A 19348-nucleotide genomic window follows, 5' to 3' on the forward strand; every position below is an offset into this window, starting at 1 on the left:
GGTTAACTACTTATTTGGCGAGATTAGGCGAGTTCATAGCAAATTTTTAATCATAACTTTATTTTAACCTTTTCATTGTAAATACAACCAATATTTATTATACTGATCTAAGGTGCTGTTGATCTCCGGTTTATAATTTACAAATTTTTCTCTTCAATGCTCCAAAGCACATTCATATTTATATTTCAAAAAGAATTTAGTTCAATCAGAACAGGTATAAATATATATCGAATTCCAAAGATGGCATGCCAATACCAAAAACTCCACTTTAAAGCTGAAAAAAAAAGATATCTACATTGTATTATTATTATAATTAAGTATTAGTGATATATATATTTTATTCTATTTATTGTTCATTATCAGTACAACTTTTCAATACGAAGCGGCGTTTCATTTCTTACTAACAGTTCATAATAGATAATACTACAATTAATCTATCACATTATGTAATATTGACGAGGTCACATCTAAAGCAGTCAACACACGGAGAATTTTTTTTAACAATTGTTACACTAAATAGGCAATTTTGTGAGTCTTATAATGTAATATCTAAATTATGAATTTACAATTACATTTTTACTTTTTAAAAAGTGGCCATTAAATATAACACGCGACGGACAAAAATGGAAAAACTACTTCCGTTTTCCCAACATTTCCCTTCACTGCTCTGCTCCTATTGATCGTAGCGTGATGAAAAGTATACTATAACCTGCCCAGGAGTATAAAAAATGAAGAAGTACCAAGTTTCGTTAAAATCCGTCGAGTAGTTTTTGTTTCTATAACGAACATACAGACAGACAAAAATTTTACTGATTACATTTTTGGCATTAGTATCAATTACTAATCACCCCCTGATAGTTATTTTGGAAATATATTTCATGTACAGAATTGACCTCTCTACAGATTTATTATATAGTATAGATTTACACCACAAAATTTTGCTAGTTTTAGTTCAAGATAAAAAGTTACTTATGCCTTCATCTCGTATAGTAAGTACTAGTATATTAAATTTATAGTGATTGGTTAAGCCATTAAAATGCCAAGGGTAAAACAATCAAACAAACAAACTCACTTTCGCATTTATAATATTACTAGTTTTTACTCACGACTTCATCCGCTTGATTAGGGCATGTTTACTGACTAAGGAAAAAGGATAAAAACCTTAGCCTATATCCTTCTCTATCCTATATAGTACATGTATACGAAATTTCATAGTGATCGGTTAAGCATTTACGGCACTATTTATAAGGTAACAAAACAACATAAACACATACGATAATAAAGATATACGCAGATTTTACATACGATAAAATAAGCCATAAAGAAGCATTTTTAGTTACTTTGTCTATATTGTATCCCAAATTACGTGATATAATTTTCATAAATATAAGCTATATACAAAAACGTAAATACAACAGTCTCAAATTAATCTGTAGTAAACTAAGTAATGAATACAATGACTTGTTTATAATATATTTACTTATATTCTTCCCTTATATATATATATATATATATATATATATATATATATATATATATATATATATATAATATCTTGCCCCTCAGATAACACAAACAAGTTGAACATACAGCTTTGACCCAGTAACATATGTATTATGACAGTATATTGTGACTTGAATTATTAAGCAACAGCACATCTTATCGGATGTTGAACAATTGAAGGAACGTCATCTAGTGTATTATCAATTAAATTAAACTAATATTGTAATTAGGTCGTTAATATAATAAAAAAGTAATTTTATATATAAAATGGTGCAAATAAAAAGGGTGCTGGTTATTTACACAGGAGGAACTTTTGGAATGTTGAAGAATGAAAAAGGAGGTAATTAATTATACACTTTATATTTTATATAACCATAAGATCTAATGTTGATTAGTTAATGTACATATGATTTGGTATCTTTAGCTGGTTAAGAGAGAACATTTTTATCCTATTTTTACTCTATAGCTAAGAGTTATCTTTAGAGTAGTTTGAAGTGAATTTGAAAATATTTCACGTTTTATATTGAAACAAATACAGCTATGAACAAAAATAATTGAAATAGTTTCTTCAGATTAGCAGAAATAAGTGAACTGAGGTATTTAAAAATCCAATAATTACATTAAGTTATGTTTTTATATATAAGAATAATCTAAATCAGATAAAATAATTGTTTATGACAGTACTGGTACCCCAGAAGAATATAGAACAAGTGATTAGGAAGTTGCCTCAGTTGCACGACGCGGATTATTGGTCGGATTACCTGTCCTCTACAGACAAGAAGGATTACCTTGTTTTACCTGGTAAGTTTATTAATGAGAATAAATTATAATTATATTTATATATATTTAATAATTTTTTTTTCCAAAATGAAATAGACAATAGAGTATAGAGTGTCAAATACAAATAGAGAATAGAGTGAGTATATTCTATTCAAACTGTGATTAGTATATGTATAATTTTTAATAATTTAGTTATTATCATAAAAACTGAGCTGATTTTATCTTCATCGTTTCGTCTTTCACTGGTGTCCTTCCTTTGAATATCGTTAGCATAGGTGAGTGTTCCTTTTTTTTTATAACACGGGGCAAACGAGCTTGCGGCTCACCTGATGGTAAGTGACTACCGCCGCCCATGATCACTTATAACACCAACAGCATTGCAGGTGTGCTGCCGGCCTTTTAAAAAGGAATATGCTCTTTTCTTGAAGGTTATGATGTCGTATCGGTCCGGAAATACTGCTGCTGGAAGTTGATTTCAAAGAGTGGATGACTTTATTTTTAACCATTAAAAAACCGTTCACTACAGTGTTTCATAATAATTGTATAAAAAGGAGGAAGTGCTCTTTTTTCAGTCAGCCTTTTAAATTCAACTTGAATGATAAGCTAAAGGTCCGCCTGATGGAAAGTGATAACCATCATCTATAGATATGAACAGCACCAAGTTCATTACAGAATACTAATGCGTTGCTATTTCTGAGGACTATGGTGTTATACCTTTATAACCTGTAATTTCATAGCCATATTCCTTTACAATCTATTACTACGAAACAGCTATTCAAGCTCTTGATTCATGGTAAAAACGAGTGATATAGAGGGACCCAATATAATGATAAAATATTGATATTAAGAATAATATGAGTCGTTGTTAACTTTAAGTTTTAAGTTTATAGTTCAAATAATATTTACATTGTAGATGGCAAGGATACCGAATTGAAGGTATTATACAAAATATATGAATATGAGGAACTCAAAGACTCTTCGGACTTCGTTATCGATGATTGGCTCAAAATGGCTCGGGACATAAAGGTAAAAAAGAATACTATACATGTTTATATTCTTAGGAAAAACCTATTTGCCTATAAGTCGATCTAATTTTATTATAATAAGCGGGTGTATTATTTATGAGAGTTATAGAGTCATGTTAATATTCTTACTACACTGTATCCGATGGTTTTGGGGACACTGTGCCACAAATAATGATGATGATAAAAATGATTTATACCTACATAATATTTGTCGATTGTCGTAAATATCGTAAATTTAACTTAAAGAATGCAGTCGATGTATGTCAGTGTTTGGTAATTTAAGTGATGCCTAGACATTAATAATTTAAGATTTTGTTTAATTATTTTTCTAATTGTGTACCACAAAAAAAAAACAACTAACTTCAATATAAACTATTGACTACTTATTGAATGGATTTTGATAAATTTTCAATGGAATCAAAGTATATTATTTAAGATAAAAAGGAATTTTTCAAATCTGTGTATAAATGACGAAGTTATGAGTTGACAAACAATAAAAATACAATCTAATTAAGTATATCTTTCTTTATTGAAGTCGGTTGAAAAGATGAGTCTTTACATAAGAAATTAATTTTATTAACGATTGACTAAATGTTTCAAATTGTCATTAATTTCATTTAGTGAGCTTTTTTGTATAAATTTCTATAAAACTTGGCTATAATTTCATTTAGATCTATTGGTACAGACTGTACCTTTTTTAGGTCAGCAACGCGTACGTCCCTCTGGTATTACAGGCGTTTATAGACTACGGTAACCGCTTATCATCAGGTGGGCCGTAAGTTTGTTTACCACCTTGTTTACCAGTGGTATAAAGAAACCTATCTATCGGTTACAGAAGTACTATCATGACTACGATGGATTTGTAGTCCTCCACGGTACTGACACCACGGCGTACGGTGCTTCGTTACTCTCGTTCATACTGGAGTCTGTTGGAAAGACAGTTGTACTCACAGGTGCTCAGGTATGTTTATTTTATATGTACTCGAATGATAATATATGATATTACTACTTTTAAATACAATATTATGACTTGGGACTGTACCTATGCTTAAGGTTACCTTATGGTAAGCTGCCATCGCTTTAAACGTTTTGAACACCAGAGGTATCACTTTCAGTTCATTTATTTTTATTTTTTATTATACAAATTATACAATGTTCATTAATAACTTATTTAATTAATAGATACCAATCTTCCAACCTCGTAGCGATGGGAACAACAACTTCCTGTGTGCTGTATTGATTGCGGCCACCCAATACATACCTGAGGTTACGGTCTTCTTTGGTTCCAAGTTGTTTAGAGGTAACAGGTCAGTAAATATAATTTATTATATCATACATACATACATATCTGTCACGACTGTCTCCCATTAGGGTAGGCAGAAACAATGGAACGCCAAATGCTTCGATTCAAACAAACCTCTTTCGCTTCTTTAATATTCATCAATCTTTTCATACACGCTCGCCGGTTACGGGTACTTTTAACTTGGCTTTTTTTCAGCATGTCGCCTATTTGGTCAACATACGTCCGTCTAGGGCGGCCCCTACCGACATATTATATGAACTATTTTAAATATTTTACTTAACCAGGTGTTATCTTGTGGAATTCTATATCACTAGGTATTTGATTTGAATTGTGTTTAATTCCGCTACCATTAGTATATAATAGTACGGTTCGATCCGAGCAACTATCTAATAATTTGCCTAAAGATACCTCGTTTAGAGATAAAACACGTGTAGCAAAATATGCGCAAACAAAATGGCAGTCGGATATGTTTGTGGAACTTAGTAATAGTGGCGGTCAATCTTCGAATGACAGACAATCTTCGTTGACAGTCACACACATACTAATGGTAGCGGAATTAAACAAAATAGTTTAAATCAAATAACCATTGCTTATAGACATGAACAGTACTATGGATATCAGTTCATATCTCGTGACGTCCATGGTATCAGCATCAGGCGTGGCCATTTCTGAGGACTAAGAAAGAGAAATGCTAAACCATATTATTTTCTAGATATATGCCTTGGAAAATACCTATCCAGTAAATGTGCCCAAACTCGTGAGTTAAATTGAAAATGCAAAGTTACTCGTATTTAGAATGCAAAATTTATTTTCTTTTATATTAATAATTTTAAAAGGTTTAAAAACTAGTGGTAAACTGTTCCATAATAGATACTTACGGTATATAAAATTGATTTTTAATTACATTTTTTTCAGGGTAAAAAAAGTATCAAATACTCGTATTTACGCGTTCGACTCTCCGAACTTCCCTCCTCTATTGGAAGCCAAAACCACTTTGGATGTGGATCTCAAGATGCTAATTCACTCTCAAGGTTCGGTCCCCAATGAGTGCAGACTACATGACCGGCTGTCAACGAAGGTGTACTTGCTTAAAGTGGTACCAACGATTACTCCTGAACTTATTAGGGCGGTTTTCTCTGAAATGGACGGTAAGTCTGGTGTTTTAAGGGCAAGGGTTAGGCTTGAAGATATCCTATAAGATTTAGATACTTACAAGAAGGAAGAAAATAATTAAATTGGTTTCCACAAAAAAAAAAACCGAAGGAATGATTTTGATAAAATTTCTACGAGACTCATTTATAAATATATCCGTTCCTACAAAAAAAAAAAAAAGTTTTTATAAATTGATTAAGTGACAGAGTTGTGAGGTAACAAACATTAAAAAAAAAATTAATCACTTCTTCTTTAAATCGTTCCTCATACATTCTCTGACATAACGATTCTTTAGCTCGCAATATTTAGCTAATAATATTCTAATTTTATTTTCTTTTATTTAGATTTATTTTTGTAATTTCAGGTGTAGTATTAGAAACCTATGGCAATGGTAACATGCCAATCAAACGTAAGGACGTATACAAGGAAATAGAGCGCGCGGTGAAGAATGGAGTGTTGGTGGTCAACGTGACTCAATGCATCAACGGCACTGTATTAGGGAAGGCTATTTATGAGACTGGACTGGTAAGGATTTTAATATATTTTTATATATTCACCAGAGGGAGACTTTGTACAAAAGTCGTTTGCTTGGGTACATTTGTCCCATTCGTGTTTCAACCGTGAAGCAGTTGTGTTTGCATGGCTGTGTTTCGGTTTGAAGGGTGGGATATGGCGTGAATTTACAGGGTACAGAGGTATAACACCCGAGTCCTCAGGAATGGCAACGCATGGGGGTATCATGGGCGAAACAGTACACTCTGTTATGTCCATGGTACTGCTCATGTCTATAGGCGACGGTTACCACTTTCCATCAGGTGGGCCGTCAGGTTGTTTGCCATTCTAAGTTGTATAAAAAAAAATTGACTTTACCTTGGATTTATTAAGGGATGGGTAAACATATAAGTAAACTAAGTTATCTATCTCCAGGTTTGTAAACGAATAGGTGGAGATATAGGTAAATATATAGATAGATACTCTTTATTGTTTCCTCCATAAGATTACAATAGGTATTAGTTATATTTATTATGATTTTTTATACAAACTTTAAATATTAACCTTAATTCGTTTTAGATAATTGTTACAGATGAAGTGGTAGGGATGGGAAATACCGGTACCGCTCCGAATTTTATATATTATTTATTGAGCTAATATACATATATGTGTATTGTAACTATGATATATAGATATTGCTGTATATTACTTAACCCTGTAAAGTGGTTTTCAAATTATATTACCCACTTATACGTTAATGTTATTATGTTTTACCTGTCACGAAAATTGTAAAAGACATAGACGGTCTTCACATTATCTTTTTATATATCAGTCTTATAGCATCAAAAAAAATATATTTCAATGTAACAACTACTGGTTTCACTTACGTGTAATTTGGTAGAGAAACCTTGCGTCTTAGCCGCTTAAGACTAAGGGTCCTTAATGACCCCGAAACTAGTCAAGCTTTCTCGACCAAATTACACGTAAGTTAAACAGGCAGTGATTAAATTAAAATATAATGTGTACTTTCGAATTTTTTAACAATAAACAAGTCATTGATTGTAAAAAAAAACCCAAAAGTTATTGTCTTATCTTTCTTTATTATATTAGAAATATTATAAAAGTAATTCATTACTTTTAAACACCACGTTCGTTCGTCTTCTACGTTAAAATATATTAATCTTATTTTTATTGAATTAAATAAATTTGTCAGTTGCTGGTCGAGTGCGGGGTAGTTCCAGCATTCGATATGACCTCAGAGGCGGCTTTCGCGAAGCTTTCATATGTATTGACTAAAACAGAGCTTAGCTATCAACAAAAGGTTGAGGTGAGTCATTTCTAAGAAAATTATTAATAATCTTGCATTTATATCCAGAAAGTCTTAATTAATTTAATTTAATGATAAAAATATTTATTAATAATTAATTTTTCAACATTTTAATGACAACATTTCATTAAAAAGTTTCGAAAATTTACGAGATATCACATAGTAGACAGATATCAGTATCATACCATTTCGGTTATTGTGTGGTCCAGGCATAGAATTCCGCCATCCCTTCCTTTCCCGTGAGTGTCGTAAGATGTAAGGGAACCATGTAAAGGGTCGAGGGATGAGTAGCAGCGTCCTTCTTAAAACATCTCTAAGGTCTAACTGCGGGTACCCGCAGTTAGTCCTTAGATTTTTGACTTTTTTGCCAGCGTGGCAACTACTGGCAAAACCCCCAATAAAGGAAGGCCTATGTTTAGTAGCAGACAGTTAACTGTTGATATGGTATGGTATAGGGCAGTGATTCTCAACCACTGTGCCGCGACACTTTTGTGTGCCGCCAAATTTTAAAAGTATGCCGCCAAATTTTGCAAATATTTAAAATTTTTGTCATAAACTATTTATGCAGTGTGTTGTAGTAAGTAAATAATTTTTATCTTTTTCTTTGTATGCCGCCAAATTTTGAAATCGTTAAATATGTGAGCGTGTGTTATTATATGTAAAAAAAAAGGTTGAGAATCACTGGTATAGGGTATTGATTGTTTGCCCACAAAGATAATTTGGTGCTCCTAATAAAATTAAATAACTAAAACCCTCTATCACTGTTTGATTGTGTGTAACTTATCGAATGATAAAAATTAAGTTATAATGAGTGAGATAGATGGATATTTATCAACAATTTTTTTTACTTTATTTCAGTTAATGAAGACAAATATACGAGGAGAATTGTACAACCCGTTGCATTAACTATGAGCTTTTTTAATAATTAACAATTATTAAAAAAGCTTGTGATTATAATTTAATTAATAAATAAATAGACATCAATAGAAAATATTTTTTTTTATTTCAATACACACACTATATCAATGTTGACAGTAAGAAAAATTATAACAAAACATATTCTAAAAGAAAATATATTACTTTCTGTTGCTTAATTACATTTTATTACAAATAAGAAACGAAAAGAAAAATCCAACAAAATCATATTCATTATTGAATAGTAACAAATGGTTTAATAATTTTTGGCAAATTCTCCAATTATAAATAAACACACATCACACAAAGTTCAATCGAATCCACAAATGTAATATACCTAATTCAGTTACCAATACAAAAAACGCAATGTCAACACTTGACTAATGTCTCTGACTACCTCTCTTGTGATTATAGCCGTGAGCATATATTTTTTATTATAAATAAACGATTTTTCTAAAGGAGACACTTGCAGTGACGATTGAACTACACATCAATAAGACCAATCCACAAATAAATATATTCCAAAAAAGGCAGTGCCTTGAAAGATCACGTTGTCATACTAACATGACAATTCTAAAATAGTATAAAATCTATCTTACACAATCTAATATATGAATTGTGTCATTGTATATTATTACAATGAAAAATAGATATAATATTTATTTCATAATTTTAAGTGATTGTTTAAATAAATATCAAAATTCTAGTTACTTTGAGACTTTTTACTAAGAATTTTGTTCAAAAAAAAACATAACTTGAATTATCAGATATTGAGATCTGGGTAAGCCAATTACACGCCTCCCTTTTCGGTTTAATTAAATTCTAAGCTCAATTAAATTTAGTCTACATGCTCAATAATACCACAGGGTGTTTTCTTTGGAAATCTTTAGTCTAATTTTTTTTTTTTTTATAAATGGTAATACAATACACTGATAATACAATTTTTGTTAGTGTCTGTTTTGAGGCGCAACTTTATCGAATTTTTTCTCAAAGTATTTGGGTGTTATTACCGAGATTATTTTCAAAAATATTCATGCAAAGTATACGAAGAGTATAAGCAATACGTCTGAACTCCTAACTCGCAGTATCATAATGGTAACTTAAATCGGTGCTCCATTGCTCTTTTATAAGAAAAAAAACAAGGAAACATAAATACTAGGTATGTGAATTTTCGACTGTTCTGTTTGATCGAAAAAATATGGCAACATTGGTTTGACCCATCATAGAATGTAAATATACTATTAAGAACAATTCAAGTTGATGGGGTTTTTCCTAATGAGTTTAGCATGCTGCTACCTTCTTGCTTGTGGCTGCTGCGAGGTTGGATTCTTCTGGAACAATGGAGTATGTTAATTATCTTGCAAATAATTAAGAAAGTGGAATGACAGTTTGATGATATGGGAAAATATGAGAGGTACGATGGGCGCCATATTATATTTTGTGATGTCCATGGTGTTATTTATGTCTATAAAGTAACAGCTAGGTATCTTGCTTGTTCTTCCTGGCTGAAATTGCATTCCGAATGGTAATAAAAAAATAAATGCTTACATTTAAGTTTATTCGAATAAAAATATTGTACAAAAGTTGTTTGCTTGAGTACCTCTGTCTTATTCGTGTTTCTACCGTGAAGTTGTTGTATTTGCATGGCTGTGTTTCGGTTTGAAGGCAGTGAATTTTTAGGGTATACAGGCATAATACCTTAGTCCTTAGGAATGGCAACGCATGGGGAGTATCATGGGCGAAACAGTATACTGTGTTATGTCCATAGTACTGCTCATGTCTATAGGCGACGATTACCACTTTCCATCAGGTGGGCCGTCAGCTTGTTTGTGGTTATACTGTCAGAAGTTGTTACCGGAGTACTTGGATAGTCTGGTTCGATCTGTATATTCTTATGTTTATTGGTCATGTGAGTAGTAAGTACGCCGTGTGTGCCCCGGCATAGAACGGGCCACCCTTCCTTTACCGTGGGAGTCGTAAGAGGATTTAACTAAGGGAGGGCGAGGGATGGGCAGCAGCGTTTCTCTTAAAACGCCTCTGGAAGCCTGACTGTCGTTGTCAATCCGCCTACCAAGCGTGGCAACTACTGGCAAAACTCCCCTTATGTTCAGCAGTGAACAGTTAATGGTTGAAATAATAACAAGTAGTAAGTTTACCTGCAGTACCGTTAGGATGTAGCCGCTTCAGGACCTGGTTGATATCAAGCCCGGTGAGCGTCTTGATGGCGGGCGGCAGGCCGCCGGCGAGCCGCGCCACCTCCCCGGTGGCGCCACTGTCGCCAACTAGGACGATCTCGTCGGTGCGAGCCAACGGCGCCGACACTTCTGCTGCGATCTGTGGACAATTGATAATTTAATAGAAATGTTAGTATTCATGGCTATGTCGGTTTGATCGTTTGGGTGTTTTCTAAATGAAATTGTTACAAAAAACCCATAACCACGAGCTTTGCTTAATTTAGGACTAGATGCTACTGTGTTATGTCTAATGGCATTTATTATTTTATACTTATTATTAATTGTGAGTATACTTCGACGATGGAAATGACATAGTGATATTAAATGATAAGTAATATTAATGTTATTATACACTAATAAAAAAATTAAGAGATAAAAAAAACTCGATTTTTTTGAGTTTAGAACCAAAAACTAGACACTTAGAGCTACAATTTTCTTTTTTTTTTATATGTCTACGATGATTTTCTCCAAATTTCCAGCCTATTGGAAATGACCTAAAATTTGAATTTTCTTTGACCCCTTAATTTTTTCCATTAGTGTAGTTATAAAGATTGTTAAATAAAATTAAAAAGTAAATATGCTCACATCTATAATTCCAATAATAAAATGTCTCTGACTTTTTGGTTTAGTCAGATCAGAGGCACTTGAATAGAGATTAATTATAGCCTGTTTTAATGTAATGGAAATGTAAACGAATGAGTAATGGATTTAACCAAATTGCAGTCTGCTTACGTTTAATAATAGTATAAATTTAAAAACGATTAATTGCTTAAATGTTTTCATACATAAATCTCTCTCGTTAGAGTATGCAGAAACAATGAAACGAATGCTTGAATATTTCCATTACTTAAGAATTTCATTTACTGAGTGTTTCTATGGGAATTTCGATAAAACTGAAACATACCATATGATGTATGCTAATGTAGGTTAATTTATTGATGATACTGAATAGGTTAATACCCTTTTTTTTTTGGAGGGGGGGGGGGAGGGATTGTTAGCAATGGAGACTGAGAATCCCATTACTAGCAATATACCCAACCAAGTCGACCTCCTCGCGGTTCCCCCTGGAAACTATCATGATTAATTCCTGATGAATTCATCATGGTGTGCTAACTGGCCTGTTTTCATTCTCATCTATCATCCTTTACTGGTGCTCCGCCGGTGTATCCCGTTAGCGCAGGCGGGGTTACCATACCATTTTCAGCCATCAAAATAAAAAATACCCTTTTTTTATAGGAAGCGATTTAAGTTTGGAGTCTAGCAGTGAAATATTGGGTTGCAGTAATACATTACCTTAGGCAGAGCTTCCAGCACTAGCGCCATGATAGCGGCGTCGCCGTACTGTTTGTAAACCTTCGCTTTGGCGAGCATTCTCTCAGCATCAGCTTTGCCAACGTCGCCGATAGCGGTTGCCTCCGCTAAGCCGACTACCTTGATGCGCTCCGCGTCGGCTTTCGCAGCTTCTACTGTTTGGGTGCTGTAATGTTAATACAGATTAGATTAGTCATTTTAATAGACGAATTTATACTACAAAAAAGCCATAAGAGTCGAAATATCTACTTCTTTTAGTGTTTATTTTCTTTTCGTGAAACTAGGGCGTGGGACGTAAAAGTAAGGTTGTTATTTAAGCAGGAGAGGCAAATTTACCGTTTTCCCTCAGCAATGGTCTGCAGTCGATAAGCTTCGGCCTCAGCTGGCAGTCGTACTGTTGATATCAACTCCTCCTCACGGCGTAAGATCTCTTGCTGTTCCACCTGATGATAAAAGTACTTTTATGGTGACGACGAAATGGAGTAATTTATTCTATATTCATAATAAGTCCGTTACGACCCCATAACGTCTACCTATATACCCAGACAGAGAATATTGAGTAAAATAAAGCAATTATTATTGTAATTGCGATTAGGACTTCCTTATCAAAAGTATTTTTATTTATTTTAATACACAATTAAAGCCAACAACTATTAATACACTATGACTCACAAAACTTTCATAACTTCACCATTTCTTCAGTATTTCATATGATATTTTTTAATATTTTTAAACTGTTGAAAACTGTTAAATAATGTTCATAAACACTGAATAATACAATATTTCTGCGAATAAAGTGGAGAGATACATTATGGAGGTGTTTCTATATTACTTATATCTTTTTAAGTACCTCAATTTGTTTACGACGTTCCACAACCTCTATTTGTATTTCTTCGTTTCTTATTTTCTGTTTTATCTTGGCTGCTTGTAGTTCGTACGCTAGAGCGGCTTCTGCTTTCTGCAAATAAAAAATATAAACAATTGAACATCACAATTAAAAAAAAAATAGTATGTCGCTATAAAAAAACCAGAAATATTAGATAAATATGAGTATAGTAAGTCAACTCAGATAAAAATATGTCTGCTAATTTTTTAAATCCATAATAGGTATTTAAAATTACTATTATGAGATAGGTACATAAATTTTTGATCTGGGACCTTAATTCTTGCCCATCAGGGGGCTTATATTTATTTATTATTGTTATCATTTCAAGCGTTAATAGTCAATTACTCTAGGCCTTCGCCATTATCACAATAATAATGATTCATTTCGTATACCCAGCCTACGGTATCTCGCGGTGAGGGCGTAATGTTATAGCATTAATACGGTTTCACGGGACAAATCGTATTATTATATCCGTAAAGTGCACTGGTAAAGAATAATGATCTATTTAATCCTGTTAACATTAACACTAGAGCTTGAAGGTCTTTACAAAATCATTCTGAGGGAGCTGTCAGTGGACTGCTCTTCAAAATACAAATTTTCACACAAGATACTTTTTTATTTTATACAACTTAGAATGGCAAACAAGCTGACGGCCCACCTGATGGAAAGTGGTAACCGTCGCCTATAGACATGAGCAGTACCATGGACATAACAGAGTACACTGTTTCGCCCATGATACCCCCATGCTTTGCCACTCCTGAGGACTCAGATGTTATTCCTCTGTACCCTGTAAATTCACGCCATATCCCACTCTTCAAATCGAAACACAGCCATGCAAACACAACTGTTTCACGGTAGAAACACGAATGGGACAGAGGTACCCAAGCAATCGACTTTTGTACAAAGTCTCCCTCTGGTTATGGCTGCTTTGGAAGAGCCGATTGCAGATAACAAGAGACAAAAAAATCTTGTTAAGTCTTTTTTAATAATTTTATTATATTTTATTTTATACCAATTTATATTAATGATAGTTCTCTCAGAAGATATTTTTCACTTTTTGGTATCGTGATCCAAAAATAAAAAAATCATTTTTTAAGATGGCGAACCAAAAATTAATATCAGCATTTGTACTCACAGCAGTGTTGACTTCTTGATCGAACTGAGCCTTTTGTAGTTTGAACAGTCTCGTATTGTCCTCAATCTTAGTGTCCATCGCGTATTTAACATCCATTGCACTTTTCTCACACTCCGCTTCCTGAAAATAAATAAACCAGTATTTTATGAGTAGGTGAGTAGACATTTTGCTCCTACAGCGTGCTAGTGCTTGTATTTAAAAATTGTACTCTTAGATTGTTTAAAATTATACTCAGCGCTGTTGTTTTATAATTATTGATTGACATTGAAAACTCTTCACATTACGTGATGATCATAAAATGAGTTTCTTATTAAGTTAGATTTTGTTTATTATAGTTAGAACCACAAACATGATAATGTCCCACCTTATGAAAAGTGATTATCCTTGCCTATAGACATTAATTAATAGCACCATGGACCTAACTGTGATGCCTTGGCACCTCTCATATATTGCCTTTCCTATGAACGTGGATGTAATACTTTCGTATCCTGTAATTTCACTACTATATGCCACTGCCCATCCCAATAGCCAAAGTACAGCTATGCAAGTATATACTATAATACAGGACGAGGTGATAGATTCAATTATTTTTAATAATTATTATTATTGCATTTAAAATGTAATATGATATATATTCGCAGATAAATCTGTGATCATGTATGATATGAGTATAATATGTCGTCCAGAATAAAGGTAGTTTTCCATAATAGTATAACTAGGAAAGGTCATCAGTGCCCGATATCTTTTAATATCGTCATTAATAACTTTATCTAAGTTCTATAATTGCGAAATTTAATTACATACAATTATAGGAAGAACTATTTCGTAATTTTTTTTTCATAGGATAAGCAGATTAAATATTTAACGAACTATAAAGCCTTAGTATAAAGTTTTACTATTTTTCACCTTTTTACTAATTGTACATGGACAATATCGTGGTCATCAAAAATTTAATCATTAAATTAGATACTATCTCAACTCCTATATACTGAAACTATGAGAGCAACGATGAAAAGACTAATGATATATATATACACTCTACTAGCCATAGTATTCTTCGAACTGAAGCGAAATAACACGTGTTTGTTTTTTAACAGAAGAGAAATAGGTAAGAGGGTCGTATCTATTCCAGCGGTGCAAAAAGTTTGTCACCTATATATACTTAGAGATGTTTTATATGTATTTGTAAAGTACGTGAAAGCTGCAGCTTTTGGATGTCGATAAGAGATTTTCTACCATTGATCCTACTTTGACAAACTAGTACAAGTATTTTCCTTATTTATATGAGTAAATATATAAATATTTGGTTATGATTTAAAAAAACGCAAAACTATTTTGAACAACTGAAAATCTCATCTACATTATTGTTACTGCCATCGGATGGTAATTTTTCATGTAAACATTCTATCTAAACATATGAATTCAGATGGTGTAGTTCGTTTCAAATCGAAGTCTTATATAGTAGAGGCACATATATTGAGTCTTTCCGTAATAGAATTCCAAAGGGAATTTGGAAAATTGGAAGCGAATATAATATTCTAGTTGATACGAGAACTCCGGTAAAGGTAGAGAAATAAGGTGAGTGAGATAGGTTTTATAATAAAAAGGCACCTTCTAAGGTCTTTAAAGGCTTGCTGCCCATAAGTAAATCTTGACAATTCTAACAATTCGAAAAATGTTATACTTTTGAGTCCGTTTATTCATTCGATATAATTCCTGGTTGTTTTTATCTTACACATTTAGATAGCAAAACATGTAATTGTTGAACTCTGGTATGAATTCTAGGTGACATTTATGTCGAATAGTTTAAATAATCGATAATAATAGCATCCTAAGAAATATTTTCGAAAGGGTGGTAATAAAAAGGCTTGCTGCATTCGATAATAATTTTATAAGAGAGTAAACATGATAAAGCTTAGTAGTAATACAGTCTGCTACTAGTATTATCAATCTTTATCTATTTTTTTAGTATTACTAGCATTAAGTCTCAGAGCTTTCCGAAGCTCATCGCCATCTGGGGCATGTAAAGCCGTTATCCGTTAGGTCACGCCAAAGGTGACTACGACGGGTCTCCTTGCTCTCCGAAAAGGGCTCAGGTAGGCCGACATCAGAGACTTTCATGGCCTATAAAATCTTAATGCCACCGGACGCTACCCTTATATAATTAGTTAAAGAATAGTGTCAAGTACATGCTCTGTGAGGAGGGAGATTTTTATTAATGAAATCCTAATTACTAGCAATACATCTTATCAAATGTTCTCCACGCAATTTCCCTGGAAACCATTGTGGTTAATTCCTGGTTAATTCGTTATAGAGGGTCCACAGACCTGACTTCATCCTCACCTATCATCTTTAACTGGTGTCCCGTTAGTATATACTAATAACGCAGGTGGAGTTAAAATTCAACCAACATCCATTAAAAAGAAAATACTCACTCTGATTCCTGCGTCCCTGTTAGCTTGCGCGACTCCGATGTCTGCGTCCCGTTTTACCACCGCCGTCTGCGCCTTCCCCAAGCTAGCTAAATACTGGACGTCATCGTACACGTCTTTGATCGTGAACGACAGGATCTCGATGCCCATTCGGCCGACGTCCGGTGCCGCCACCTCGCGGACTAGTCCAGCGAATTGATCTCTGTCCTTGTACACCTCTTCTACTGTAAGAGTTCCTGTTGACAATGAAATATATACATTAAATAGAGTCTTGTCTGTAATTAATTAATTGGGGCCTGACATCGCAGTTTATCCTCGGTGTGCATATTCTATTATCGTAGATGGACATTTAAAACAATAGGCAACATTTTTTTATTTGCGCAAGCTCTAAAGAGCATTTAGAATAAAGTTTGACAAAATTTAAACAAATGTTGAAAATTTGAATATTATAGAGTAGTTTCAAAACTTTTGAGGAAAATTTATATAATTTTTTTTATTAACGTTCTATTTCGTTATGAAAGTGCTTTTTAAATAATCAATAATATTTAAATAAATACGTATTTTCGAAAATGCACAGGTGACTTCGATAAGTGCTCTTAATATGACAGCACATGCCGCTTGTTATAGGCATGGAGATTTTTAAGAACAAATAAAATATATGAGTACCTAATCGGTTGAAAGAACAAAAAATACATAAATGCAGTGCAATATTGCATATACTTAGAGTTTTCGGAAATGACATAAAATATTACAGTCTCCGATAACTATAGTGATTCCCAGAATGATTGTTCGAGAAAACGATGTGATCAGAAGGCTATGATAACTTTTTATAATGAAAGATATTTAAGTATTTTGATATACAAAACTTAATATTTTTTTCCGAATGGGCATATAAATCGCATTATTGTATTCATATTAAATCGTATAACTATATTCTATATAATACCATATATTTTTTAACACCATCATCATATTATCTTGCAAACTGGAAAAATGACGACCGGAAATAAATTTGTTCAATGTCGGATATAGTAGATTTGACGGAAATTTCCAATGTTGTAAAGGCAAATAAATTAGTTCCCTTCAATGTCACAACACAACTTTCCCGTAACGCTTTGTTGAATTTGTAATCTAAGTAAGCATTTAAAACGTCCGAGTTTATAGGTACAAGGAAGGATAAAATATCTATACAAATAAACGAGGTTTCTGATCACTGATTCATTGTTGACAATATCTACATGTATTCTCATTGTTGTAAAAGATAAAATATACTCATTCATTCATTTATGATTATATTGTTTTAGTACCGTTAAAAATTTAAGAATAAAAAAGTTGATAAATTATTATACAAACAGAGGGAGACCTTATACAAAAATTGTTTACATCGATAAGGGCGAGATATGGCAGTAACGACTGAGTATAATGGTAAGAAATGAAGGGTATCATGGGCGTTATAGTGTATTTCTGTACTGGATATATCCTTGATACTGTTCATGTTTACCAACTTCCATAGAAACATTTAAATTGCATAAAAATAATAATAAGCAATTGGACTTACTTTTTTACGTTCAGGTACGTCAAACTGATGGTCAGCCCAATTGGTAGCAGTATTAAACGTAACATCTCCATATTGTCAGTTTTCAATAACGGCTTTTACTATATAATACTACACTATCACTACATTATATAAACACTTTATTATTATGTAGTAATATATGGAAGACTCGTTTAAAAAATTAATATTGCTGATTTAAAACAACTGAAAGTGTTATTTGTGAGTTATTAAACTAGTTTTTACTTGCGACTTCATATGTGTGACCGGGATATATTGATTTACAATAATAAAAAGTAGCCTATGTTCTTCTCCATCTCATAGTCTGTGTTAACCAAATTTCATGAAGATGAGTCGAGGCATTATAACGCCAAGAGGAATGAAACTAACAACTTGCTACCAAATTTATAATACTGGTAAGGATTCCAAATATATTATTAACGTAAAACTTTTGTATACTTTATTCTATGTTTGAGATCAGTAATTTAATTAAAGGCGGAAAAATTAGGCTAAAAAGAGTAGGAAAATAAGGTCTTCATTTTGATTTAGATAAGATAGAATTTTCATGTACATTTTTTAAATTCAATAGTTTATTATAATTTATAATATAACATATATATATATATATATATATATATATATATATATATATATATATATATATACGATAAGTCAATATACAATATATTGCAATAACGCTCTGCATGGTATATGTATGTATGCCATTCGCTCGATAATCAACTTCGTATTGCAGATTAATACGATGCAAGCACGTGTTCAGTATGCGGCACGAATAAAAATTACTGAGATACATTAAAAAATATTATATGATAATTTACACAACAAACATTAGAAAAAAAAACAATTCACCATTTAATTTAATTTAATTTGTATTATAAAATCATCTGTTAGCTTTTCCTTTGGAGTTCCGCTGGTGTTTGAATTATTTTGTTGGATATAATTTAGTTTAGCTCAATTTCTATAAATAAATCTACGAGGAATAGTTTGCTAACACAGTAATAGGCATATTTAGTTAACAATTCAAAATAATTGCTTTAACTAAGTAAATGAAACATTTCGAAACATTTCTTCAAATTTTAAAATGTAATACAATTTAAGACACATTATTTATTAAATTAATTTCAAACTATATAATTTGAGCTTCAATTAATCAAATTAAATTTAATATTTTCGATAATTAATATAAATTCCATCACAGTCTGTCACGCGTCACGTCGCAATTGCCGCGACTCCGGCACTATACTGCAGATATTATTTGCAGCACCTATTTATTAAAAAAA

At 32.4% G+C, this 19348-nt stretch overlaps 2 protein-coding genes across 7 annotated transcripts in view; one reads left to right on the forward strand and one right to left on the reverse strand.

Moving 5' to 3' along the window:
- Positions 1 to 1563: 1563 nt before the first annotated feature.
- LOC113515227 (L-asparaginase-like) lies at positions 1564 to 8595 on the forward strand. Its single transcript, XM_052896157.1, has 9 exons — positions 1564 to 1843; positions 2185 to 2304; positions 3197 to 3309; positions 4144 to 4269; positions 4491 to 4615; positions 5527 to 5759; positions 6128 to 6288; positions 7469 to 7582; positions 8441 to 8595. The coding sequence occupies exons 1-9, from the start codon at positions 1771 to 1773 to the stop codon at positions 8486 to 8488; spliced, it is 1113 nt and encodes a 370-aa protein (XP_052752117.1). The 5' UTR covers positions 1564 to 1770; the 3' UTR covers positions 8489 to 8595.
- LOC113515226 (flotillin-2) overlaps positions 8567 to 19348 on the reverse strand; it is a 293605-nt gene continuing 282823 nt past the window's right edge. For 3 of the 6 annotated variants that reach the window (XM_052896153.1, XM_052896151.1, XM_052896154.1), the window contains 7 exons: positions 16499 to 16731; positions 14064 to 14183; positions 12893 to 13000; positions 12379 to 12485; positions 12025 to 12208; positions 10654 to 10831; positions 8567 to 9828 (listed from right to left, as the gene is read on the reverse strand). In XM_052896153.1, the coding sequence (XP_052752113.1) occupies positions 9779 to 9828; positions 10654 to 10831; positions 12025 to 12208; positions 12379 to 12485; positions 12893 to 13000; positions 14064 to 14183; positions 16499 to 16731 (980 nt within the window). In that variant the 3' untranslated portion in view covers positions 8567 to 9778. Of the gene's footprint in view, positions 9829 to 10653; positions 10832 to 12024; positions 12209 to 12378; positions 12486 to 12892; positions 13001 to 14063; positions 14184 to 16498; positions 16732 to 18053; positions 18255 to 19348 lie in introns of all 6 variants that reach the window. The other 3 variants (XM_052896155.1, XM_052896156.1, XM_052896152.1) reach the window with 2 other exon arrangements.

This window comes from Galleria mellonella, unplaced genomic scaffold (genome assembly GCF_026898425.1).
Source record: "Galleria mellonella isolate WM207_F2 unplaced genomic scaffold, CSIRO_AGI_GalMel_v1 utg312, whole genome shotgun sequence".
Taxonomy (NCBI): Eukaryota; Metazoa; Arthropoda; class Insecta; order Lepidoptera; family Pyralidae; genus Galleria; species Galleria mellonella.